General features: G+C 41.8%; 1 protein-coding gene across 3 annotated transcripts in view; it reads left to right on the forward strand.

The window, feature by feature from the left end:
- Positions 1-2,007: 2,007 nt before the first annotated feature.
- Positions 2,008-27,531, forward strand: part of XPO5 (exportin 5) — a 39,497-nt gene continuing 13,973 nt past the window's right edge. For all 3 annotated transcript variants that reach the window (XM_048483638.1, XM_048483646.1, XM_048483655.1), the window contains exons 1-20: positions 2,008-2,317; positions 3,512-3,633; positions 5,438-5,510; positions 5,984-6,121; positions 6,312-6,494; positions 8,845-8,871; positions 9,364-9,549; positions 11,735-11,811; positions 12,165-12,264; positions 13,018-13,101; positions 13,564-13,689; positions 14,249-14,339; positions 15,730-15,858; positions 17,586-17,701; positions 18,812-18,967; positions 19,855-19,896; positions 21,451-21,540; positions 22,058-22,257; positions 22,791-22,890; positions 23,795-23,976. In XM_048483638.1, the coding sequence (XP_048339595.1) occupies positions 2,213-2,317; positions 3,512-3,633; positions 5,438-5,510; positions 5,984-6,121; positions 6,312-6,494; positions 8,845-8,871; positions 9,364-9,549; positions 11,735-11,811; positions 12,165-12,264; positions 13,018-13,101; positions 13,564-13,689; positions 14,249-14,339; positions 15,730-15,858; positions 17,586-17,701; positions 18,812-18,967; positions 19,855-19,896; positions 21,451-21,540; positions 22,058-22,257; positions 22,791-22,890; positions 23,795-23,976 (2,327 nt within the window). In that variant the 5' untranslated portion in view covers positions 2,008-2,212. The remainder of the gene's footprint in view (positions 2,318-3,511; positions 3,634-5,437; positions 5,511-5,983; positions 6,122-6,311; positions 6,495-8,844; positions 8,872-9,363; positions 9,550-11,734; positions 11,812-12,164; positions 12,265-13,017; positions 13,102-13,563; positions 13,690-14,248; positions 14,340-15,729; positions 15,859-17,585; positions 17,702-18,811; positions 18,968-19,854; positions 19,897-21,450; positions 21,541-22,057; positions 22,258-22,790; positions 22,891-23,794; positions 23,977-27,531) is intronic.

Here is a 27,531-nt window from a genome sequence, read left to right on the forward strand (position 1 = left end):
TCATCCGTTACCATAAAGAGCAGCAATGTACCCTGGGACATGTAGTCTTAGAGCGAAATCTGTCTCTCGAACGGCGACCGGGAAAAAGTCATCCAGGGCACGCCCTTGAGGAGTCGATGATGAGGAGACCTCGATGGGACATTTTCCCTTCGTCTAATAATCCGATGGGATTCGTCCAAGCAGAGAATGGAAACTTACTTAACACAGGGTCCTAAAGAACATTCTATAGAAGTACACGGGCCCGTTAAGTTTGTATCCTGCTAGCATCTCACTGATAATGAAGCCTGCAAAATCAGGTTTTACATCAGGGAATGTGTTTTCCGTCATTGTGTCTTTTTAAATCTTGTAACATCAAGCTTAACGAAGAGCCCTGGTGGACTCAGAAGCTTGTACAATGTCCTGTGATTTAATTGTCCAATAAAAGATGTTGTTGCATGGATTTATTCCTTTGACTGCCTTACCAGAGGTCCTCTCTCTCACACACAGAGAGAAAGTCACAGGATATAGTGGGGAAACCCAGGATTTGGGTTTTGCAGTCATTTTAGAACAATGTCGCTCATGCAAAGATTAAGTTTTTGCTTCTTCAGTGCAAGTCTTTTTGCACGAAAAAATGATAATATAGTGGAAAGTTATTATCTCCATGTTACAAGCAGGTGAGACTGAATGATTTATGCAAACCTTTACAGTTAACAAAGTCCAGAGGTGAGTCTGGTCTCCTCCCCTCACGAATTGGGCTGCTCCTCCTTCCAAAAAGCATTGGAAGTCACAACTATATCTTGTGACATGTCAGTCAGTCTTTATTACAGCCTACATTGAAAAACAGAAAAATGTTTATAACATTAATGATCTACAGTGGAACCTCGGTTTTCACTGCCTTCGGTTTCCATCAGTTTCAGTTTTCACCGATTTTTTCAGTGAAAAATTTGTCTCGGTTTTCATTGATTTGCCTCGGTTTTCATCAATTTCTAGTAAGGGACAGGGGTTTGTGGAGAAAAATCACCCGGACAAAGCTGTTGCAGGCCATGTCTGCAACTTGTTTAATGACAATGTCTTACCCCATTTCAGACAAATCTTAAAGAGGCGTCAGAAACAGACCTCTTTGGACAGCTTTCTGGTGCAACATTGGTCCACTGGCTCTGAAGCTGGTCCTAGTGTTATTGTTCGTTACTGTTTTCAGCATTAAACACTATGTTTATTCACCAAAATATGTGTTTTTGGTATGTTTTTTTGAGTGCCTAGAACGGATTAATTGGATTTACATTGATTCCTATGGAAAAGTTTGCCTCGGTTTTCATCGATTCTTTTCGGACGGATTGCCAACAAAAAACGAGGTTCCACTGTACATAGAATTTCAACATTATTTGTCCTGATATGTGTAACAGTTTAAGGGTTAGAATCTGAGTAAATCATCCACGGGACATTATCCCAGCCTGAAATTCGCTTGCAGAAAATAGTAACTTTGGTCATCTAGGTGCAGAAAGCGGCACCTTTTCAAGTTTTCTCTCCCTCCCTTTGTGCTACATAGTGTCACACATGTAAATGAACCATTGAGCTACCCATCCTTGAGCTGGCAACCCTACTCCACCCCCTTCTCTGCTGGTGGCCGGGGTAACTGGTAATCCTAATACACAGTCATACCAAAATCAGGCAGCGGAAGAAAAGATCCCAACATAAAATATGTCACAGGCTACAATTTCCCACACTCCAAACCGAAAAACAGATCTCTACTGACTTGAGACACATCATACTCCGCTCATTTTTATAAACACTTTGTATTTTATAAATACTTTGTATTTTATAAACATTTTGTATTATTCACTCTATCGGTGAAAAACTGGGCTCTTTAAAAACCCACAGGAAACCAAGGGGCGTGCCTTACTCTTCTCTTTCTAACATTATGGGATTTCGGGACGTCGTGTTGCCATTGGTCCACTCCATCGAGGAACCGAGGTCATCGTTACTGCGCATGCTCAGAGAGTCGGCCTTGGGATTCACGGCTCGCCCCCCCCCCCTTGCGTGTGACGTTCCATAGAGCGGCGTTTGATTCTCTCTGGAGCTTCGAAAAAGGCTAAATAAATAGGTTGCCTCGTAATTGGCGCCTGCGCAATACGTCCCTGTGGTTCCCTGGTCTCGTCGCGGCGTTGCTCCCCTCGCTTTTCCCGTGCCTGGTTGCCCGGGGCAACGGCCGCTTCCCTCCTCTCTTCCCCGCAACATGTCTGGGGACCAGGTGAGCAGTCTCTGCGAGCAGTTGGTGAAGGCGGTGACGGTGATGATGGACCCGGCCTCCTCGCAGAGATACCGTCTGGAAGCTCTCAAGGTACTGTGGGGGAGCTGTTCTGGGGGGCTCCACCTGTTTCCCAACCCTTTCTGTAGGAATGTCCTTCGGATCCCAGCACAAGCACATGGCCAGTAGCTCTGGATATCCGACAACATGAGCATTGCCTCAGGCACATTAGCATCGGCATGCACAGGTTGCTGGATTTAAAAACGTGCAACTCGCACGGTTCTTCTCCAGCAGTCGTGTGGTTTTTGAGAGGGGAAGCCCGCAGGCTCCCTTTAAATCATCTTCTGCTGTAACACGGCACACCAGACCATGATGCCCCCCTCCCATCCCGTCGCATTGGTCCACGTGGCCGGTAGCGTGGTTTGTGGGGCCTGTGCAGGTTAAGCAGTCCGCACGGCTGGCTTTCCATAAGGAAGAGCAGGAGAGTGGAAACAAAATAACATACCATTACTTTGGTGCTGACTGAGAGCATAAGAAGTGCCTGTAAAATGAACCATACTAATGCAAAAGGAAGACACGAGACTTTAAAGGAGTAGCAGTTTGATTTTATGACTGCCGCACACACACTCTGCCAGGGCCTCTGTGAGGTCAAAGCTGCCCTGACAAAAATGCTTTAGAGAAGATCCTACCATCCATGTGCAGGTTGAATTTCTGCTTGTCAGGCAATTCCTCTATATAACAAGCACAGGATCTCAGGTAGGACAGAAAGAGACAACTCTAGGTTGTGTTAAAATGTTTACAATGTTTTTGCTGGGGGCTGATGTGATATGGTAGTCCAGTACTTTAACCACTACAGGAAATTCTAGTGTGAGTGTAGAAATTACCAAGAGACTGCCAACAATAAGAAAGTTGCACTCGTGTTCAGCATTTGTCCCCTTAACGCATTTAGTTCCTGCAAAACATTTGGGGTATATGTCTAGAGGTTTGCATGCATTGCAGTAGATAGTGAAAAAAATCTGGTAATAATAGTAAGATTTGTTGGAGTATAGCTACATCAGCTGTAGTTTGTTCTTCAGAACCATACTGTACTTCTGAGTGTAAAACAAGTTAGCTCTCAGTGCAGTATCACATACCTTTCTGCATAACCAAGCCACATGTTTTTGCTACCTTTTCAAAAAGAACTGCGGGGGTTCATGTGTATTTTCTTTACCTCACAGTCCAGAACCCTCTCATGTGTCTACTTCTACATTATTGTAGTTTTCCCCCCTTTCCTTTCTCCTTTTTCAGTTCTGTGAAGAGTTTAAGGAGAAGTGTCCAATATGTGTTCCCTGTGGACTGAAGCTGGCAGAGAAAACCCAGACTGCTATTGTCCGACACTTTGGTCTTCAGATCTTGGAGCACGTGGTAAAGTAAGGGAGTTTGTTTACTCGGTATTGCAACTTTTACGAGTTCCACTTGCCTAAATACAGTCACACCCACACAAACATATCTAGCTACTTTATACTGCATCAGTTAATTGGTCAGTCAAGCTCAGTATCGTTTGCTCTGACTGCCAGAATCCCAGGCCAAGATCATTTTCATTATCTTCTATCCCATCCCTTTAAATAGAGATGTCAGGGATTGAACCTGAAATGTTCTGCATGCAAAGCAGATGCTCTCTGCAGCTGAACCATATCCCTTCCTCCTCGATTATCAGTAATAATAATCTTTGATTATTTATTCATGTATGATCGAACTTGGTAAGTGCTGTAAAAGGATAAAATGTGCTGTTTGAACAACACACACACATGTGCATAAGCAATAAAATCCTAGAATATCATCCCAGGAAGGGGGAGATACATTTTTGGTGATCTGTGTGATAACTAAAGGGAACCTGCATCTCAATTTTAATATGCCATTTGTCAAGTTGTCAGAGGAGTCTAGATGGATCGATGTTAATTTCTTTGACAGGAGCCTTAACCACCTTATCCAAACTTTTGAATTAAATGATCAAAAGCAGGCTTGAAGGGAAAACTTGAACAGTGGAACCCATATCCTCCACAGGGCTTTCGGACAGTTCAGGGAGGCAGAAGAAACAAAACCCTCCATGGGGGAAAATAGACTTACCATCCTATCAAAACTCTCCATGGGGGAAAATAGACTTACCAGCCTATCAAAACTCTCCATGGAGGAACTGTCTGAGTCAGGCCCATGTCCTTATTTGCCCTCCTGGCCAGCTTAAGTGCTGTTTATACCAGCCTGGAGGGCAAAGCATTGGTGCCATTCTGCTCCCTCCCCGCATCTGGATTGGGCTGTTAGACTCTACTCTGAAATCTGATGGGGTTGAAAAGGAAACTCCCCAGGCTGCAGGGTAATCAATATAACTGTCAACTTAGCTTGTAGAAGATTAAAAAAAGACCCTGTCAGGCTAGGCCAAAGATGCCAAGGAATGTGGGGGATCTTCTTGTGTGAAAACAGGGTTACCGGTAGCAAGCAATATAATTTTTGGTCCTGTTGTGAAGAATTCTGTTTCTAACTCTCTGTTCTGCTTAACTGTGCTTTGTAGGTTTTATATGTAATTATTGAAGTTTAGTGAAAAAGCATTATGGCAGTCTGCAGGGGTGACATGGCAAATTTCATTATAGGGAAGTAGGAGGAAAAGGTGGGTGTTGTATCAACTTGAGGAAGGCATTTATGTTCATTAGTTCTGTGTTAGCAGACTGACCTCTTTGTTGAATAATCTAGAAATTCCATATTCTATTTGCCACTTCAGCACTTCCTTATTCTTTGCATACATAATATTGACTCCAGCCCAGTTCTTCAGTTTAGCTGCTGATGCACTAAACCATCTGTTTAGATGCACTAAACCATCATCTATGACCTGTTTCATCCTATTGTTTAAGCGTTTCCATAAGGAAATGGGTACTTCGAGACAGTTTCTCTTCATCTTCTCTTTTACCCTTTCCATACTAACAGAAATCACCTATATATTTTTACCAGTTCTTGATGGACTGATTTATTTATTTATTTAACATTTTTAAATACCCCCTTTTCTCATGACTTGAGGTGATAAAACATAATTTAAAACCAACAAATAAATATTCAGATAACCTCCCTCACCACCACCCTCCCCTGAAAAATGGGCCTGGAATCTATACCCCATTAAAAGCCCTGGAAACGAAAATGGCTTTGCAGAACCTCTTGAAGATTGTTGCCTTCTTTGTTATTTGGCAGGTTCCGATGGAACAGTATGGGTCGGCTTGAGAAAGTCTATTTGATGAACAATGTCATGGGACTGATATCCAGTGTGAGTTTGTCTGTTTATAACATTAAATTGCTACATCACAGTTTTCTTGCCTGTGTTGTTGAGATAATCTCTATATATTAGAAGAGGCAGGACATGGCATTGTTTGTGAGAGTCAGTTAGCAAACCTTATGGGAGGGGGTCATTTCAGTACTTTAGCTACCACTTCTGGAGAGAATATTGTTTGTAATTCTCAGAATATTTATTGAATGCCAGATTTTCTTTATGCTTAATAACCTGTTCTTTCTGGGTTTAAATTGTCCCATTCAGGTACATTTAAAAATACATTTTAATTAAAGTGATAGTTTTCTTGGTACAGGGAGTCACTTGAGTTTTGATGGGCATATTTGCATGACTTCATTCAACCTTTTTCTTATTCTTGTTATATGATAATGAACTTTTGCTGTAAAGTAAGTATTGGATTATCCAGGGCAGCCATTTTCCATTTCGTAATTCTTCCAGTTTTTCATTCACAGGGTACCCAGAATACTTTAGAGGAAGAAAGTCATATAAAGGATGTTCTCTCGCGCATTGTCGTGGAGATGATCAAACGCGAATGGCCCCAGCATTGGCCTGACATGTTGGATGAACTGGACACACTCTCCAAGCTAGGGGTATGACATGCATCTTACTATCAGATTACAGTAGTACCTTTATAAAATTATCCAAGGGTTTGTGGGTGTGTGGATGTTATAGTGGGACTACTCATGTGCAATATGTGCTCACTGTCCTCTGAAGACTTCAAGGTTAATATAATGTATGGGGGGGCGGGGGCATGTTTTGTTTTCTTTTTTGGAACTTTAGGAAACCCAGACAGAGCTGGTGATGTTTATTCTTCTGCGCTTGGCGGAAGATGTAGTGACCTTTCAGACAGTACCAGCCCAGCGACGACGAGACATCCAGCAAACTCTCACGCAAAACATGGAGAAGATCTTTACTTTTCTACTCAACACCCTTCAGCAAAATGTTAACAAATACCGACGCATGGTAAGAGACTAATTTCCACTGGTTCAGTTAGTGCAGGAAACCTTCAGACTTTCAGGAGCTATTAGCTGCAAGAGTGGGACATCAGTTCTGTTGCTGCATTTCAGGGTTACATTTCAAGCAAGGAACCATGTAGGTTGACCAGAAAAAGCCTCAGGATCCAAGAACACCCATTGACTATCCATAGTTGCTGGGTAGTTTTTTAGCTGTATGAGGCCCTTATTATTGGATGATGTGATTCCAGTTTTCTGGTGCCTGTAGATCTGTTTCTTTGATGCAATCCCCCAACCCACTTAGTCTTAAAAGTAGAACTGTAGAAATTAGTATTGATTGAATCAAAAGTATATCAGAGCAAGTGCTTTTTTCAGACCATGGGCTCTCCCCAGAAAAGTGAAACAAATTTGAAAAGACAAGATGATTCAATAACAAATCTAATTTTTATATTCAATACGTTGCTTTGGATTTCCTTTTTCTAATTTGTTTTGGTATTAAATTTTGAGGTCAGTCAATCAGAGTTAGAAGACGACAACTTACTTGCAAGAAGAAACAAATCAGTCTTGATTCATTGGCATATTGTCCACAAGGACCCTTGCATAAAGCCTCATCAATTTTAACTTAAAAAGAAAAGGATTGGGAGTGGTTACATCAATTAGTCTGAACCCAGCCAGGCTTACTCAGAAGTATACTAGCATCAGTGCACGTTATCTCTGACTAAACATGCTTAATTGAACGAGGCATGAAATGAGGCAGGGGATTGAAACTATAGTTACATTTGCTAATTGTGGAATCCTCTTAATTGGCAAGGTTGAAGTGCTCAAGGAACAAGATGCCCTCAGGTTAGCACAACATTTCAGTTGTTTATGAGTAGGGTAATCCTTGAGGGTCAGGTTTCCTGGCTATCAGTGTGACATGTTATGTTTATGGGGAGGCTGTTACCCAGCATGTTGTACTCTCACATTACCCATACATACATGGGGTGATTTACTGTTAAGAGTTATCAATCTGTGTTGGATGGCTGAGTGAGTGAAGACCCATGTGTTTGGAACATGAGCTTGTTCAGTTATGGAAGTGGCAGTGTGAAGTTTTGAAGGTAAAAACCTCTATGGCAGAGGGGTTTTTACTATCTTCACACACAAGAAAGGTGAAAAAGTGCACCATTAGAAATATTATTTGGGACTATGATAAGATTGCTTACTTGTGGGATGGCTTGTATGCATTGCAGAATATATATGAATCCCCTAGGGATGGTAACAGGCAGTGAGATCTGCAGGTTCTCCAATTTTTACAGGCTTTACTGTTTATTTGTTTCATCTCAGATCATTGGATTGATTAGAAGAAAGGTAACTGCACCATAATGTTCTGTTAATTGGTTATGTTGGTTGAACCAAAGCAGTTGATGACTGAATAAAAGGGGGAATTTCTGCAGGTTCTTGCTGCTGTCTCTTATTAGAAAAGCTCGTCTTGCTAAAATTATCCCTTTTACTTAGCTGTTATGAGGTGCAGAAGCTTTCTGTCATATTCCCTTAACAAATCTGCACTGAAATCCTTCAAACAAACAAAAAAGTTTAAAGGGCAACATTTTTATGCGTGGAATGGTTAAGGTCATGTAATGTGAAAAGGTTGTTTAGCTATACTAAAAATTGGTTCAAGTAGAAATATATCATTTTAATTTAGTATTTATTAGTTCTTTTTTACAGATGGTGTTGTAGTCTGTGTTGTTTTAGCGTGTATGGCAAGGATTGTTGATAGAAGCTTAAGAAGCTGCTATCCTGAATAACAGCTGCTGTTTATATGAACAAAGAACATTAGTGGGGCTCCAGGCACTCCTTCTGAGAATCATGGCTCACCAACGTGTCACTGTGGGCAGCTTCTCACACTATAGGATAAAAACATGCACTTTTATACATGTGGAAAGGAACATGGGTCAGTTGCTAGCTTCATAGCATGGATACATGTCTTCCATACCAGTGTACTCATTCTTCAAACCATGTATCTGTGACTCTTGCACATTACGAATCTAATGCAATGGTGCATCATGTTTATATAATTTGTTGAAGTGGCTCAAAGCGTTCTCTGTGGAACTGTGAATTCCGTCCCTCAGAGGTGGCCTCTTGCCACTGTTTATAGGATTGCATGTGCTGTGTTGAGTCTTGCTGAAGAGCAGTTGAACCTCTTTCAACTCACTTCAGCCTGTGAACTAAAAACAGCACTGAGGTTGAAATATAGCTTATTTGTGCATGTTCAGTTTTCACAACCGTGGATGGATCTGTTGAAATATCCCATAGATCAGTTCTAGCGGGACAAAGCAGAAGCACGCTACAGAAGCTCACTCACTCTTTGTTCTCTTTTCCAGAAGATGGATGCATCTCAGGAACCAAAGGTAAGCAAAGCCAGAAGGAGCAGTGCAAAACTTTCTACAAATCGTAGTGTTCAGAAGCTAGTAGTCAGTTTTGTCCCTAAGCTGCTGCCAGCCATATACATTAGTTCTTAACTTCAGTGAGTTAATTGTAAAGAAAGTGAGGAAATTCTTATTTTGACAGATGGGGGGGAGTTCCTGAAATTATAGAGTTAGAAGGTGAACTGAACCCTTCCTGAACTGGTTTTTCAAGTCTTACTTTCAGAAAACTGCTCTGATTGCATTTCTTAGTTTAGTTCCTTTGAAGGGAAAATAAGATGCTACGGGTATTCTTTGGCTTGTGCCCAGGTCAAAACCTGGCAGATTTGTACAAAAATGACATTCGTTGTTTACCTTTTAATTTGTTTTCAGCCTGTTCAGCTACCAGTAGTGCCAATGTATTAATGAGTTCCTGTGCCAAGTAGATAGAGCAAAATTCTCTATGTGTGTGACCCTTCAACTTCCATCTGTTCACAGGCACAAGCAAACTGTCGAGTGGGAATAGCAGCACTGAACACTCTGGCTGGCTACATCGATTGGGTGGCTATGAATCATATCACAGCAGATAATTGCAAGCTCTTAGAAATGCTATGCCTTCTCCTGAATGAGCCAGAGCTCCAAGTGGGAGCAGCAGAGTGCCTCTTGATTGTAGTCAGCAGGAAAGTAAGTTCCTCTTGGATCTCCTCTCTTCCCACATCAGCGCATGCTGCTTGACTATTCCTCTTTCCTCCTTGGATTTATTCTTATTGCATAGTAGCTGAGGCTTAGTTTGTTTGATTGGTAAAGAATTGAAATCAGTGCCAGTTCAGACATCTAAGGTTCTGGGTAGAGCTTGGAATGGATGACAAGTAGTGTTCAGGAGAGTGTTCATACAATCCTATGCACCAGACATCTGCAATAATCAAGCTACTTAGTGGTCGTGCTGTTTTACAGGGAGCAGTATGGTATCCAGCGCTCTGCTGTGCCAGGGAATCGCTTCATTTATTGATGTACTTCTGTTCCTTTTAAAAAGTTTTTATTTTATAATTGTCATTAACATTTATTAGTACCTTGTTTAATTCCTGCACAGAGCTGCGCTGAAAGGTGCTGAATTCCACCTTCGCCCTCCCAAGGTCTACAGCAGCTAGGATGCCATTTAAGATAGTCCAGCACCATTTATTTAAACGCTTTTATTAAAATAATCAAAGACAAAAGTTCTTACGAAGAATAATAAACATCTGTTAAGTGCTTAAATGCTGCTGTGTGAACTTCACCTTATTTTTGTCAGTGGACTTCAACATCTGTTAAGTGCGTAAATGCTGCTGTGTGAACTTCACCTTATTTTTGTCAGTGGACTTCAACACAGACAGATGGCAAGACTTGTAGTGCTCACTAAGCATAATTTTGGGGATTGCAAAGCAGAACTGGCAGTTCAGCATCCTTCTTCATTCAGCACCTTCCTTCCCATTACATTAATATTTTATCTTCCTCTCCAGACACTCACATCACATTAGCAATAGTCTTGACTACAGCCATTTTGTAAGGTAAATCAAACTCAAGGATGATAGGAGGATATTCTGTTATATAAAAGGCTAGCTGTGGTGGCGATGACTCACTTCCAGCCAATCACCACACACACACAGCTTGGGGATATGGCTGATATAGAACAGGTAAAAACAACACAAACGAAACAGTGGAATGTGGCGGTTACTCACTCTCTCATGTGTTCACCCTTCTTCCCCACTGCTGAATAGCTAACGTCACAGTACTATCTGTATCTGCTTGAGGAGGAGCAGGTGCCAGCTGCTCCCCGTAGTAGGGTTGCGACTACTGGTGGCCACAGCCTTACCGTTAACTGTTGTGTGGCAATACAGGAGTCCAGGAAGAGAAGCAGGCATCCAGGAACAGGAGGAGGAGGGAGCTGGTGATCCGGGGCCAAGTGAGGAAGAAAGGCAGTAGGGGTTGGCCCCCTTGTTGGGTGCCGTTAACCCACCAGCAGTTTTCTAGAGCCCATTGTATTTGTTCATACAACAGGCTATACTGCTAGTGTAAGTACACAGTCATGAGATTATGTAACTTGACTGTGTCTTACTGAAATAAATATTTATTTAGTTGGTAGGTGAATATGCTGTTGCTCCATGCCTTTTCTGTCCAGTGCAGCTCACCAAAGATACAAAGTTACAAAATGACAAGCAAAAAAATCATAATAAAGTAATAGTGAAACTGAAAAACAGGAATAAAAATGCTTACTCGGAGGCTCTGTAGGCTGGGTGGGATTTGATAAGGAAGCCAGACTAATCTCACGTGGCAGGGAGTTCTGTTCTATGGGGGCAGAAGTTTAAGTTTTCACTGGAATCCCCATTGGGTGGTTTTGAGGTAGTATGCATTTCTGTAGAGAAGTCCTAATCTTGAATAAGATTTTGTGGCCTTAACTTTATACTTATTGGATGTGATGCCTGTTTAGTCTGGCTTTGGTCTTAGGTCTGTAGCATATAAATCAGTGTCTGGTATAATCCAAGAGGAAGCATAAGGCCATCAAGCTTTATCTTGCCTATTAAAGCTTTTCTTTTGGATTGTGCTGCTTCGCCCTGACCCAGTTTGGCAACTCATCAAGGGCCTGACTGTTTGGAAAGATGACATTTTCTAAGCCTATCTTTTGACCGACCCTTACAGTGCTGCCTGCTTGCATTTGATAGTGTCTGTTTGCGTCAAGTGGATGGAGAAAAATGGGATTACCTTAGTGACCATCTTCTGCATATTTGCAAAAGAAGGTACCTGGTGTCAGTGATCAACATCTTTTGTTTCCTCATTGCTGTTGAAGAGTTCTTTTTCTATGCTATGGTAAAGAGTTCTTTTGCTTTATGCGTAGGGGAAACTGGAGGACCGCAAGCCTTTGATGGTTTTGTTTGGAGACGTTGCCATGCACTACATCCTCTCAGCTGCCCAGTGAGTAGTTCAATCCTGCTGCTATGAGTGCTTGTTGACTTAGAAATAGAAACCTCTTAGTGATGACATAGCTCACTGGTTTCCCAAATCTTAAATAACTGCAAATTCAGATTTTGTCCCCGGGCTCCATTTTCCCTAGATAAACCTCTGGTGACATCAACATCACAACTTTTATTAGGCAACTTTGTTTATTGGCTACCTGAAACAGACTTCTGTCGGGTTTGAACTCAGGTCATGAGCAGAGCTTTGACTTCAGCATTGCAGTTTACCATTCTGCGCCATGGGGCTACACCTGTGCAGCTTATTGCCACAAGATTTCTCATAGACGTTCTCACCTTTTCTTTACTGTTCAGGACAGCAGATGGAGAAGGCCTGGTGGAGAAACACTATGTTTTCTTGAAGAGACTTTGTCAAGTCCTGTGTTCTTTGGGCAGCCAGCTATGTGCATTAGTGGTGAGTTATCTGAAATGAGGCATCATTGGGGGCATGTATATGCAAAGTGCCACTCCATCACCATCAACTACACCCATCCCTTGCATTTCCAAGATTAGAACTCAACACTTTTAGGTCAGACACCAAGGATACTCAGCATGCTTCCATCCTGATGACTTGCTTTTTAGAAATTAAATTAGCAGTTAGTCAAGAGCCAATGGGGTGTAGTGGTTTGAGTATCAAACTTGGACCTGAGGGACCTAGCTTCGAGTCCCCCGTCTGCCGTTGAAGCTTGCTGTGTGACATAGAACCAGTCACTCTTAATCTAACCTACCTCTTAGGGTGGTTGTTGTGAGGATAGAGCAGCATAGAACTATGTATGCTGCTTTGGGGAGAAAAGTGGGGTATAGAAAAAAACCAAGCATAAACTGGGGTAACCCCTTTGAAATGTAACTGTAGTTCTACTTTTCCCCACTCTTCTAGGTGTGGATAGAGATGACTGGCAACTAGTAGCTGTTAAAAAGTTTAGCTCATCAAGCCTACAGTGATAAATGAAGAACTGTACTCTGCTATGTCTGCTAGGAAATTCAACGGGGGTGGGAGTCACCCTGCACTGAACTGTGTGGCTGAACAGTCCAAATATGCAAAAAAAAAAACCCAACAGCAACCCAGTTAATTAGAGGCAGTATTCTTTTGTGTAGTTTGTATATAGTTGTCCATCAACTGAATCCATCCTAGTCTTCCAGTGCCTCACCTCCCCTGTTTTCTAAACAGGGTCCTGACACAGATGTGGAAACACCAGCCAACTTTGGGAAATACCTTGAGTCGTTTTTAGCTTTCACAACCCATCCCAGCCAGGTAGGTAAAATTCAGTATAGAATGAAAGCCGTATGGGCTGTGTGGATCCTGCTGTTTTTTTAAAAAAGGACTGGTGGTGAATTTATATACTGCTACATTTTTTAAATGCTATGTGTCTTTCCCTTCTTTAAGGAAAAACTTTACGGGCAGTATAAACCTTAGCCCAGAGGGCATTTGTGCTGATAGACCCCTGAGCCTCCTCCATTTCCTACTCTGAAAAACTGGAATGCAACTTTCTGCCCTCTAGCATTCATACGGATCCAGTTTGCAGTGGAGTTCTTGGGTTTCTTGTCTTGGCCTTTGAGTGCTGGTACTATTAATTTTTGGTTTCATTTGTATTCGAGTAGCATCAGTGCCTAGGAGGGAAGGCCAACAGTGGTCACTGTTGTGTTTTCAACATCTGATTTCACATTTTTCTGTTAAGAGATTTCTAATTTGATGGATTCTTTGTTTCCCCTCTAGTTCTTACGCTCTTCCACCCAGATAACATGGGGAGCTCTTTTTCGGCATGAAGTTCTATCACGTGATCCTGTGTTGCTGGCTATGTTCCCCAAATATCTGCGAGCATCTATGACTAATCTAGTCAAGGTACAGTACTACAAGCGGATTTGATTCTGAACTGGGTAATATGTATGCATGCATGTGTGTCTTACAAACCACAGTTTTTAAGTGACACATGGCAGTTTTGCCAGGGGCAAGCTCCTCTCTTTGTCTCTTCAACTGGTGTCTTGATTTGGCCAGTGTTACTGCCTGCTGCCTCCTTAAATCAGTGTCTTTCATGAGTGCCTCACAACTCCATTGTAGACTGATTCTACCAGGCTCTTTGGTTTTGTGAACTTCAATTGCAGGTCTCTGACGATTCTGTTCCTTTAATTCTTTATTCTGTGATGAAACAGGACACTGTAAGGACATCCCCCCCCCCCCCCCCAATTTTGTCCATGTTATACTCTGGGAGCTTTAAACAGAGCATGCGTGTGTGTGTGTGTGTGTGATGGGGTCTTACTAGGGGACCTGTGAGAATTCTGCAGTAAATGGATTTATGCAAATTTCTATTTTAAATCTCATTATTCGGAGTCTGAATTTTAGAGTGGGAGGTACACTGTGTATGGTGGCTTCCCCTTCAAACTGGTGCCCTTTTGTTTTGCAGGTGGGTTTTCCTTCCAAGACTGACAGTCCCAGTTGTGAATATTCTCGCTTTGACTTCGACAGTGATGAAGATTTTAACTACTTTTTCAACTGTAAGTCACTGTTGCTCCTTTCTCCTTTGAAGACAGCCCAGAGTCCTCCACATTTTATTTCAGATAGCACTAGCATATCTTCTGTTCAAATATTCCTACAGGTTTCGGCCTTAAAGAACTCGCTTGTGTTTGAGGTTTCTGTCAAGTTATTTATTTATTTTATTTATTTATTTATTAGATTTGTAGACCGCCCCATCACCAAGGGGCTCTGGGCGGAGTTGGAGACTGAGGCCCTCCTTGCTATTTAGGGAATGGGAACAGTACCCTGTTTCCCCGAAAATAAGACATCCCCTGAAAATAAGACGTAGTAGAGGTTTTGCTGAAGTGCTAAATATAATGCATCCCCCAAAAGTAAGATGTAGCAAAGTTTTTGTTTGGAAGCGTGCCCGTCGAACAGAACACCAGAGCATGCAGCTGTGGAGTGGAAAAACAAGACATCCCCTGAAAATAAGACATAGCGCATCTTGGGGAGCAAAAATTAATATGACACTGTCTTATTTTCGGGGAAACACGGTATCACTTAAAGCTCCTTCTGTGTGAAGAAGCTGCTGCTTTGAATAGCATGGCTATGGATGGTGGTGACAGAAGTAGGAGACTGAATGTGAGTGAACCTCACTAAAAGAAACGGTCCCGTCACACTTTAGACATGCACCTAATGAAGGGGACTCCAGTCCACAGAAGCTTATGTGGACACAGACTAGCTGATTGCAGATTCCATTCCAGAGCAGGTCCATTCAGAACAAGAATGAGATGTGCTGCAAGTCTCCACGCTTCTTTTTTTCCCATCAAGTCACAAATGACTTATGGCAACCTGGGAGTGGGAGGGGGGAGGTTTCAAGACAAGAGACATTCGGAGGTGGTTTCCGTTGCCAGTCTCCTTACGAGCGTGGTATTCCTCGGAGGTCTCTCATCCAAATAGTTGCGAGGGTTGAGGCTGAGTGTGTGATTGCCCAAGGCCATCCAGCCAGATTCCATGGAGTGAGTGGAGATCTGAACCTGGGCTTCCCCTACGCATACTTCCTATCGAAACAGTTGTTGAACACATCCAAATAGTAGTGCTTATATAGCAAGCCTGCAGCTCTTGTCCTGAATGCATCCCTGCAAATTCATCCTGTGCAGGTCCAGCTGCAGGCAACAGCAATTGTGATTCCAGCAAGACCCATGCAGCCTGCTGTGACCCCCCCACCCCCATAGTAAAAGACTTGGTTTTGCAAGATTTGTGGGTTTTTTTCCTACTTCTGATTCAACATGCAAGTCTAAACCAAGCAGATGATGAGCTTCCAACTTGTACTACTTGAGCTAGTAGCAGAAAGTTCTTCCACTCTCAGAAGTGGGTAGTGTTCCTTGGTTGCACCCAAACTGGGCTCTTTGTGTTCAATTCCCTTGGCAGCTTTCCGTGCCCAGCAAGGAGAGGTGATAAGGATGGCGTGTCGCCTGGACCCTCGGACTGGTTTTCAGATGGCGGGGGAGTGGCTGAAATACCAACTCTCTTCTCCTGTTGATACTGGTCCCGTGAACTGTAAGTGTTCTTAGTAGAAGAGGAAGAGGACTGGGACTCCCAGCAGTGGAGCACAGCTAATTTTTATTAATGCAGTTTTTATCTAGATGTTTCCAAGTTGGCAGATGCAGGAGCAAGCAGGGAAGTGGGAGTTCCAAAACTGAACTGTTCGTCTTTCTTTCAATGTGTATAGATTATCTGTGACCCACCTTTGGAGCTTCAGTTGAGGGGCAGTATTGACACATTTTAAATAAACGTTTGCTTTTTAGTTGAAAACAGCTTTTAAAGAAATTGCAGGATTCAGCTTGTTATCTTCAAATAAATTGCTTTGTTTGTATCTCAAGCAAAAATGTCCCTCTGGTCTCCAGTAGGGTTACTGTGTGTGTGTTAGCTCTCGGAACCTTAAGCCAATAAATGGACTCTGAAGTATTGATCAGTAGCATTTATGGAAGAGGTATCGAAGCACCCCACTTGGCCAAGCCAGTTCTGACAAAGCTGGCGTTCATAGTCACCTTTGTTCCCCTCTGGAATCCCCCCCTCCCGCTTTCCAAAGAACTTGTGAAAAACGGTCTTTGGCACTAAGGTGCCTCTAGGTCGGCAGCAGATAGTAGGAGAGAGCCACCCGGCTTCCTGCCCCACGAGATAACAGATGTAATTCTTTGTCAGCACACTCACAAAGCACTCCAACCCTGGTCTGATAAGCCGCAACAAGAAGCAGTCTGAGACAGTTGTTTTCTTTCCATCTGGAAGGCTTTTTATCTCATTGCTTCTCAGGAACAAAAGACAAACTGTGCAGAATATACAAGCTTCACTCTCCAACTGACTCTCAACATTTCTCCTCTCTACACACACTCACATTATGGGTATGACCAGAGGTGGGATCCAGCAGGTTCTCACAGGTTCCCGAGAGTAGGTTACTAATTATTCGTGTGTGCCAAGAGGGGGTTACTAATTGGTGATTTTGCCACGTGATTTTTGCCTTAGTTACACCCCTCCTCTCAGCAGTAGCGCGCAGAACTTGAAGCAGTCTAGCAGGAGGTGCACTGGCGTGCGTGGCAGCCTGCGCCTGCGTGCATTCGTTTCCCACCCAAGGACCGGTGCAGCAGCTGCGTCCTTGCCACAGCCCCGCCCAGGAATGCCCCACCCCCGGAATGCCTGGCCATGCCCCCGTCGTGCGCCGCCCAGCCCCACTGGCGCTACACCACAGTTTGAATCTCACCACCATAGGAACCTGTTACTAAAATTTTTGGATCCCACCACTGGGTATGGCCCAATGCCAGAGCACATACACTTCCCTGCACCTGGAGGCTGACATCAGGCTTGACCTTTCCCTTATCTCAAGGTTCCTTTGCAGCATACCATGAGTGCAGTAAATGTCACCATGATTTATCTAATTTCCTAACATTCTTTTCTCATGGGTCCAAGTTGCCGGGGAAGCCTAGTTGTCTACAAAGCGTGTGAAGCCATAAAGAAAAGATCAAGGAAAGAATTAACAGTGGTTACATATAGCAGGCAGGTTACAAATTATCCAGAGCAGCATTGATTCATTGGTCTTAAGCAATTACACAGAATTGGAAATGCATCTCAATCACATAGATAACATCCCCCTGACAGTGTGGGATTTTCCTGGGAATCTTTTATATTGTCAGCTGGTGTGGGATAATATATTCCTATCCGGGGGGAGGGGGGAGCAAACGTTGCTGCATCTCCAGAGGTCTTTCAGTTTTCTCCTTTTCTCCCTCTTCTAGCTAAAACTGGTGAAGGCCTCTGCTCCATCTTTTCCCGTTCCTTCGTGCAGTGGGATGCTATGACCTTTTTCTTGGAGAGCATCATTAGCCCAATGTTCCGGACTCTGGATAAGGAAGTATGTAGCTCAAATCCTCTAGATGTTGTCTTCTGGATGGCTTACTGGCAAGGTTGTTTCTTAAAAACCAAGTTCTGGGGAACACTAGCCAGCAGTAGTCAGGTTGAATATTTGTATGTTACCTTGTGTTCCTTGGGAAATGCCTGTTCAAAGATAATGTTCAGGTGTGGTTTTTTTAAAGTGAAGAATGAAAGATAGGAAAATTGTAGGAAAATTCCTATGAAAGATGGGGAAATTGACAATTTAATTTGTGAAGGCTGACTCTGCCTTGGTGCAGTAACGTGACCAACTCTGGCCTATGTAGGTTCAGATCCCTCCCTAGTAACTCACCAAAAATGAAGCAAAAATGCTTTGCTGAAGAAATTCAAGAAAAGCAATTAAAAGCAAGGCATATAGTTCAGCAGAATCATACAAAATAATAAAACTGCCTGTGCTACTACAAAACTGCAAAATTGTTTTTTCTTATGCCTCAACAATTTTGCAGAGCACGACCCCAACGTGATTATATGTTAGAGCATTGAGAAAAAAATCCCTGTTCTTTGCTTAACAGCCTTAAAGGTTCACGAGGCCAGTAATTATCTAGATTCTGGCTAGCTGTTTACTGTTATTGTGTTAAAAATATATATTTACTGTGTTCCTATGTGCCTGTATTGTACAAAATTCCTTTGAAATAATTTTTCAACACTGCTATGATGCTATAAAATTTCTTGTGATTTTTTAGTCTTCAGCCTGGTGGGTACACATTTTCTCTTATCATTATTGTACTCTGCAGAAGCATATTTGTAGCAGCTTTCCAGGAAAGAAAATGGCAACCTATGATGCAAAATGAGCCTGAAAATCGAATAGACCCTGCCACAGCATTAAATTTTTAACTCTCCTCCAGGCCTTACAATACCGTGCCATAATCTGCCAGTTGAGCTTGCTTCAAGAGAATACAGTGTAGATATGATGGTTGTAGCATCAGGTTGACCTTTCTGCAACTGTTAGGATTGTCAGTTTTTATCTAAAAATACAGAGTTAGACATCAGGGTTTGCTTGGGGAAGAAATTTTGGCATTCCACAAAGCCTCAGTGTGTTGACCATTGATCATTTCCCTTTCTGTTGTTACAGGAAATCCCAGTGTCCGGTGGCATAGAGCTGCTGCAGTTGGTTCTGAGTTTTGAAACGAAGGATCCACTCATATTGTCTTGTGTCCTGTCTAATGTCTCTGCACTCTTTCCATTTGTTACTTACAGGCCTGAATACCTGCCAGAAGTTCTTTCCAAGGTAAGCTGCGCTATCACTGGGACAAAATAGGCTTTAAGACTTAATACTCTGCAATCCTCACCGTTGAACTTTTTATAGAAAAGCTGTAGGAAAGCTATAAATATTACTGTTGTGACTGGACCACAACAGGTATTCAGCTAGATTGCTAAACTGGTGAGATTTAACAGATTGTGGATTAAATCAAGACAACACACAACATGGTGAGGAAAACTGTGCTAGATAGCTGCATATTTGGTTGGTTGACTTACTTATTTAGCACATTTTTATCCTATCCTTCCCATTCTTCTCAGGGCTGCATTTATCAGTCTCCTCTTCTCTGTTTTATCCTCCCCCTCACTTCTAAAAAGGTTTAAAAAATGGTAAAGCTCTCTAGCCAGGGAATCCATATAAGAAGAAGAAGGAGAGTTTGGATTTATACCCCACGTTTCTCTCCTGTAGGAGACTCAAAGCGGTTTACAATCTCCTTTCCCTTCCCCCCTCACAACAAACACCCTGTGAGGTGGGTGGGGCTGAGAGATCTCTGTAGAGCTGTGACCCAGCTGGCATGTGTTGGAGTGCACAGGTTAATCTAGTTCCCCAGATAAGCCTCCACAGCTCAAGTGGCAGAGTGGGGAATCAAACTTGGTTCTCCAGATTAGACTGCATCTGCTGTTAACCACTACGTCACTGCTGCTCCCAATGTGAATACTGTGTTGCTCTTGTTGCTGTTAAACAAGAGTATCTGCAACCTGATGAAATCCTAGTCATCTTGTGTTTTACTGGAAATAGGAACAATACAACGATAAAGACATTTTACTGAATGTGTGCAGTTGTTTGTAATATAACCAGTGTTGAGCAGTTGGGAAAGAATGGCTACTGATAAGTGATTTTTGTTCTTGTTCCCTTAGCTCTTTGCCTCTGTTACCTTTGAGGTTGTAGAAGAAAGTAAGGTCAGTACATTTGAACCACGTTGTACTAAAACATTTGGTAAAAGTTGTTATAGGACCACATATCAAGGCAGCGTCTCTGTTAGATCATAACAGAGTCTACATTATTTCTGTGATGCTAATGATGAAGCAGAGTGCCTCAGTGGCAAGCTCTATCAGTGCTGTTGCAGCCAGTGGTTTATGAAAACATAACCAAGTTCCGAAATTTTAGGCTAAAATTCGGTATCCCAAAAAGGTACTTGAATACACTATTCCCCTTGGGAGATAAATTTCAATACTAGCTGTGTGCATCTTTAGTGCATGCCTACACATGGATATGGTTGGATATGGTTGACTCCTGCCCACCACTGAGTGGTGATGGAAACAGTATCTCAGAAAAGTGCGTTTATCCTATAAGCATGTACTCTGACTCTGTCATGTGCAACCAAAGCAGATTTTACATTGGGTATAAAGCAGTGGTTCTCAGGCTTTAGAAACCCAGGGACCACCATTTTGATTTAAATTCTGATGCAGTCATCCAAACATTTTTGCTGTCTTGCCAGAATCTATCATCATAAGAAACTGTCATTTGATAGCTCTCCTTTATAGCATCTAGCAACCTGTGCACCAAAAAAGTCTTTGTCTTACAGTGTTCTCAGAACAATGCAGTGAAAAACCCATTGGATACACTTTAAAATCGAGTTTTAAGTAAAATATTCGTGCTGTCTGTACATGGCGTAGAAGGTTAGGTCCTAGACAGTAGTTGATTCTGTAGGGCAACAAAACTCAGTGTCCTGACCGAAGTTCTAATATATCTTATTCTTTAACTAGAGGTGACTTTATATTTGAGACAGCAAGAAACTTCCTTGTTGATTAGAAACTTCTAGGAAAAGATCAGCATTCCAAATTTCCAGTATTTAGTTGAAAGCTGTCATTGGCTGTTGTCTGAGTGTATAATGGCAGCTGTCTAAATCTTTTGTATTTAAAAAGGAATGAAAACTAGTACAATTTTATAACATAAATAACTATGATTAGGATCACCTCTGGGTTCTACCAGTCAATTAGCATTCCAAGAGCTGAGCTATTGAATCTTCATAATCTGAACTTTTTGTGGCTAGGAAACGATATGGGAATGATAGTTGGCAATGGCTGTATGAGTTCCTTCTCTGCAGAAAAGGGGGAAGGTCCATTTCATCCCCTTTTTGCTGAGGTGGGGTCCATGCCTCAGTATGTGAGAGAGCTCTGTTTTTGTGCATCTTTCGCCTTTTCCCCATCATTGGAGGAGATCTTAAGAGCTCTACCACTTTCTGAAGTCCAGGCAGAAACATCTGGAGAATGCTTGTCAGGCAGATTCTTTGTGTTGGTTCTCTGCTGTCTTTTCCAAGGATGGATGTGTATTAAAGGTGCTTTTCATCTTTTTAAATGGGTCTAATCAAGGATGTAATCTTTTTGTTTACCACCTGGATGAATCATCTTATGGGTATGACCTACAGGTAAAGTCAGCTCTGTGATTTTTGGTACTGCTTAAGCTTACAAAATAAAATGCAACCTAGACATTTTGTTGGTTTGCTTTCCCAGGCCCCAAGGACCCGTGCAGTGAAAAATGTGAGAAGACACGCCTGCTCTTCAATCATAAAGATGTGTCGGGATTACCCTCAGCTTGTCCTGGTACTTAATTGAACTTGTATCCCAAGGAATGGCACTGTTTCAATACAGGCTATTCCTAGAGGATTTGAGAGTTATTACAGCTTGTGGTTTATAGCTCCCTATGATCAGTATGTCTCTTTCTTATTGCTAGTCATATTTAGATAATAGTTGTGTATGAATTTGGACGTTATGAATGGTAACGCCAATTGCTGTTAGCAAACCTTGCACTGAGACCAGGTACCTTATGAAGGATGTAGGAAAATGTGGAAGATAGACCTAAGATTCAGGGTGAGACATTGGAGTTTAAAACAGGAGCTCCACAATTATGGTAGCTGTGGGAAACAGCACATCTGAAGATCTTAATTGAACCACATGATTTACTTCCATACAATAAAATTTGCTGCAGAAAACTCAGCTATGACACTTCCTTAAGAGAGGGCAGTTATTTCTTTCTAAATACTTTATGAGGGAATATATGCAGGCAGTAAGTCTATTTTGGATTTTTTAGTTGACTGACCCTTGGATCTGTTCCTTCTAGCCAAACTTTGACATGCTGTATAACCATGCGAAGCAGCTGTTATCCAATGAACTGCTCCTAACTCAGATGGAGAAATGTGCTCTTATGGAAGCCCTGGTCCTTATCAGCAACCAGTTCAAGGATTACCACCGGCAGAAAGCTTTCTTGGAAGAGCTGATATCTCCTGTTGCTACTCTTTGGCTGTCTGAAGAAATGAAAAGGTGCAAGAACTTTGACCATTCTTACTTTTTTTTCTTTTGCCATCAAGTCACAACTGACTTCCAGTGACCCTGTAAGGTTTTCAAGTTAGCAGACATTCGGAGGTGGCCTAGCCAATTCCTGCCTCTGTGTAATTCCTTGGTGGTCTCCCATCCAAATACTAACCAGGACTGACCCTGTTTACCTTTTGAAATCTGATGAGATCAGGCTAGCCAGGTCAGGGCTCTTCTGAAATAGCACAGAGCAAACATTTTCTGAGCTAGATTGAGAATTGGAGTAGGAGAGTCTTTCAAGTGGTTGTGCAGAAACCAATCAGCCAACCATTGCAGACACCCCATTAATATTGTTGTTTGGTATATTTGTTCTCTTAAAAGAAACATGGCAAGTAAATATGCATTAGTGTGAACTGGTAATAATTGTTAATGACTGCCTTTTCCCCACAATAATTATTTGGGTTAATGTAGATTTATTAGTACTAAGAAGTAGATGTTTGCCATTCTAACTCCCTTCTTTTCTCTCTGTGTGTGTGGGTCAGAGTCTTAATGAATCCTGAAGACTTTATCCATTACGTTGGTGCTGATAACAAAATAGCAGACCCAGTCATGGAAGATCCCTGTGGTCTCAACCGTTCACGAGTAAGTAGGAATTATCTGACAGAAATCAGATTGCAATGGAGAGGGGACAGTCATATGGTAGGCTCTTTCCTGCATGCATGGACAGACTTCACTATTAGTTTATTCAGCAAAGTATCTCCTAGGTTCCTTGAAAGTATTCTAAAAAGGTATCTCGTTCTGTGATCACAGAGAGCCTGGAATGTGCCAATTCTGTTGGACAAGGTGGGCCCATCTTGCAAGGAGGCCACAGTATGGATTGTAAATCCAGTGTCATGACAAAACTTATTTATCTACATTGCTGACAGAACCATCAGCAAATGATTTTATGCAAGATTTGACAATGCCAGATGCTGATTTTTTCTTTTGACAAGCCTAAAAGTGGCAGATGGCTTCAGTCAGAGATGGGCTGCTTGTAAGATGTCAGCAAAGTAATATGAAATCTTCCAGTTTTCTCTCCCTGCTTCCCACCTTCCTAGCATAATCCAGGCCTACTCTAATGAACTGGGCACTTCTATACCATTACTTTTAGGAAAAGTAGTCTTTGGGGAAATTAAGTTCTCAAAGAGAGCTCTTGGTTAAGGCAGGCTAAATGCATTAGCAATGTTTTGTTCAGATTGTTGCAATCCCAGTCCTGTGACATTGCTCATTAGATGACATGTTCTGTTGCCTCTATTTGACTTGCACTGTGTGAGCCACAAATTTTCAGTCCAAGATGCAAAATGGTTATACATGTTGTCAGAGGTTCATCACACATGATCTTGCATGCATTCTGGAACATGTTTTTTCCTAATAAAAAATGATCTCCTTAGATTGAGTAAAAACATTAAGAGTTCTGCATTTCCAAGGAAAATGGCACTTTCAACTTTCTGTTCAGTTCTTCCCTCAGTTTGAAGGACTCTCTTGATACCTGTTTGTTTCTGTTTAGATAAGCTTCTGTGTGTACACCATTCTGGGAGTTGTAAAACGTGCACGTTGGCCCACTTCACTGGAAGAGGCGAAGGCTGGAGGATTTGTGGTTGGGTGCATGCCTAACGGCAGTCCTATGTATCGCAACCCTTGCTCTGTGCAGGTCTTGAAACTTCTTGACAACTTGCTTGCTCTCATAAGGTGAGTCCAGGTCACATGATTCCGGACTTATACTGTAAATGCTTGGGACAGTGGTACTCAGAGTAGCCAGTTCTACCATTAAATTAACTGCTGGAAAACTTGTGCATTGCATGGAAGGAGATGAGGAGAAAAGGAGCTCTAAATTCTGTACTACCTTTTGGAGCTGGGGAGATTTGGTGTAGCATAGTGGTTAGAGTGTTGGACTAGGATTAGGGACACATGGGTCAAAATTCCCCCTCAGCCCTGAACAATTTTGGCCTAATCATTTGCACTCAGGTTAATCTACTTCACAAAATAGTTGCTAAGGTGAAATAAGGGTGGGGAAATTATGCACACCAACTTGACCTCGTCCACAGGGTTGTAAGGATAACATTGAAGGGGGGAGAATAATTCACTAATCCTAAACTGTTTGGAAGAAGGATGAGATACAAGACATAGTTGATTCTGACAGGGTTGGTTTCTTACAGCTATAAAAGTAAAATGAAATGCAGCTTTTCACACTTAACATCCTTGACCTTTCTTCAGGCCTCTGCTCTATCTGTTCTCCACACCTCATTTTAAGTTTCAGGCTCTTTCTCAAGTGCTGAGATCATTTGAGTCTAGTCAGCAAAGGGTAACCTCCTTAAAACCATTTGCTGAGGACATTTGTGGCAGATGTGTTGAGGCTCTTTTTTTCTTCCTAGCAGTTTTTAAAATCCTCTTTTGTCAGTTATTTATGGGGAAATGATGACATGAAATCTCAACTCCACTGATGCTATAATGCAACCAGATACAAAGCATATTACCTTTGGAGAGAAATAGGAATTCAGGTCAACTTAATTCAGTAAAGTAATTTTGATGGTTAGGAAGACTTACTGCTGAGTGCTAAGAAGGTGTGATTTATGAAACTAGACAGGCTAAAAGTCTGCTGAGGAGCAACTCTAGTTGGGCATGTCGAATGACCGACAGTATCAGGAAAGCTAAGTTAAATTATTGTCATTAAGAACTGTCCATAGATAATAGCCAACAAAAATGAGTAAATGCAGCTTGGTCTTCATCTCCGTTATGCCCCAAAAATAAGACTTGTGACAAGTTCATTAGTTAAAATGGTTTCTTGTGTGCTTCTTCAGACACACAAAGTGAATAGGTACTTTTAGACAGGAAACTAGACCTGATGAACATGTGTTCTGAACTGGAATGATTGTACATAAGAACACTGGTCACCAGAAATACACAGATCATCTAACTGTGATACTGATGCAATATCATGCACATTCTTTATTTAATGAAGATTGCGATAGCCCTTGCTATCTCATTATTTACATGGTGTTTGAAACACTGCAGTGATAAAGACCAAGAACTTCTGCACTTTTATGTTAGCAGCTCCTGTATGTGAATTCAGATTGCCTTTTCTTTAATTAAATAATATCCATATTGGAGCTTGAGTTGGTCTCTGTTCCATACTGACACAAGGGCCATGTGAAGCTCAGCTTCATCTGCATTGCAATCTGAATGCTCTTGGTATTTTCTAAAGGCATTCTGGGTACAGAGCTACAGCTACAGACTTGATGTTTATGCATTGCTCCTTATTTTGAAACTGTGCCTTGAGGTACTGCCTATAAAAAAGCAACTAGCACTTTTTAAAATAAACGGAAACTGTAGCATCACTTATGGCAACCATAGCCTACAGTGAATTGTTTGCCTTTCTCTCTCTTAAGAGTTTGTAGCCTGTTCTACATATGTAGCAGATGAAGATGGGAATATGCAGTTAGACCTTTGGGGATATACTGTGAGCTGAACATCAGGCTGCCAGAAAGAATTGGTATTCTGTTGCATGAAAAGAAATCATTGCATGTTAAAAAACAGAACAACACAGAATGGGCAAGGTTAGAACCAGTACTCCAGATGTACTTTTTTTTAGCATAATGATTTGAGATACTGTATCCCCTGCAGTCCAAAATGGCACAGTTCCCACTTTATTTATATTTCACTTTTCTGCCTAACAACTACTGGTGGTGACTGATTCCTCTTTCCATTGTATCTTGCCTGTGTATCTTGAGTATATAGTGCTGTTCTATACTAAATCAGGCCATGATTTCTGCTTGGCTTCGGAATTGTTTACTAGGACTGGGTTCTCAAGGTAGAAAAAGGGCTTTCCCAAAACCAGATAACTGAGCTCTCTTAACTTAAGATCCTAGGAAGTGAATCTAGGATCCTCTACTAGCAAAACACATTATCCATGACTGCTCATGGCCCTCTTACAGTAAATTCACTTCCTTTACATGCATGACACCAGAATTTGTTAGTGCTAAAGAACTAGATAGTGAGAACAGTAAAAGTCCCTGGGTGGATTCAAATAGGTAGCATTTGCACACAAAGCACTGCTATCATGAATGATCCCATCTGGAAAGATAATAACATCAAGTAAATAGCTGCACTTTATCTTCTCTGGGTTTCTTGCTCTGTAACAGATGAAGCTGTGGATGCAGGTAACAGTCTGCATAAAGGTAAGTTATATGTGTGAAGTTGGTTTTGGTAAGCCCTTGGAAAGATGACCAGTTAATTGTACATAGTTAACATGTAACAGCTGGAAATCATTGCAGGTGTTTCAGTTTAGGAAATTCATAGTTGTATGGCAAATTTTGTTCTTGATCTAACTGTCATTGGCTGCCTAGTTTCATCTTGTTGGATGTTTCTGCAGGATTGTTACCCTTACTATTCTTAACTTTTGATTTTACAACTTCTCTAATCACTTGTCAGCTTTTCTTGTTTTATTACAGTTTTTAATTCCTTAGTGGATATTGAACCAGAATAAGGGGACCTTCATTCCTTTTGTGCAGAGTTCATGAGATGCTCTGTGTTTACCCACTACCTCCTCCTGGGCCTGTGGATCTTTATAGTAGAGCAAAGTATTCTACACAGCAACAGTTTCTTTGTGGCTGCCATTTGTGGGTTGTGTGTTAAACAGAACCAGTCATGGCCATCTGTCTTCCTCATCATACTGATACGCTTGTGAGCCTTGCAAAACAAAAGAGGAGAGGGCAAATTTGGGAGAATGTGATACACTTACAAGCACTTTTAGAAACTATTGGACAACAGTAATTAGCTGCTGATGAGGGCCAGGTGACTGTTCCTTTTCCATAACTTGGATCCAGACTAATGTTGCCATAGGCAGAAAGATATCCACCTACAGATCATGATTTCCCCTTCCCCATTTCCAGAGGGGAGGGAATCCCCAGGATTGGGGGGTGGGGTGGGCAATCACAGTGAAAGTCTTTGTGCCTGTGAAATATTAATCTGGAACCAACCCCAGGGATACCTAGGAAATCATTTTGCTTCATCTCAAACAAGTCTACCTACACTTTGTGTCACATATATGGTCTTGATCAAATACCTCTACATCCATATTCACCTTAGCAGTGTGTCCTAGTAAGTTATTTCCACTGAGACTGTTCCTCACATCAGTTAAATTCTGCATTTAGCAACTTTGCTCAATAAAGTCTCACTACATGGCTAAGGGATGTTAGCAATAGTAGTAAATAAACATACCATGAAAAAAAAAGCTAATAAGATGCT

This window comes from Sphaerodactylus townsendi, linkage group LG01 (genome assembly GCF_021028975.2).
Source record: "Sphaerodactylus townsendi isolate TG3544 linkage group LG01, MPM_Stown_v2.3, whole genome shotgun sequence".
Classification (NCBI taxonomy): Eukaryota; Metazoa; Chordata; class Lepidosauria; order Squamata; family Sphaerodactylidae; genus Sphaerodactylus; species Sphaerodactylus townsendi.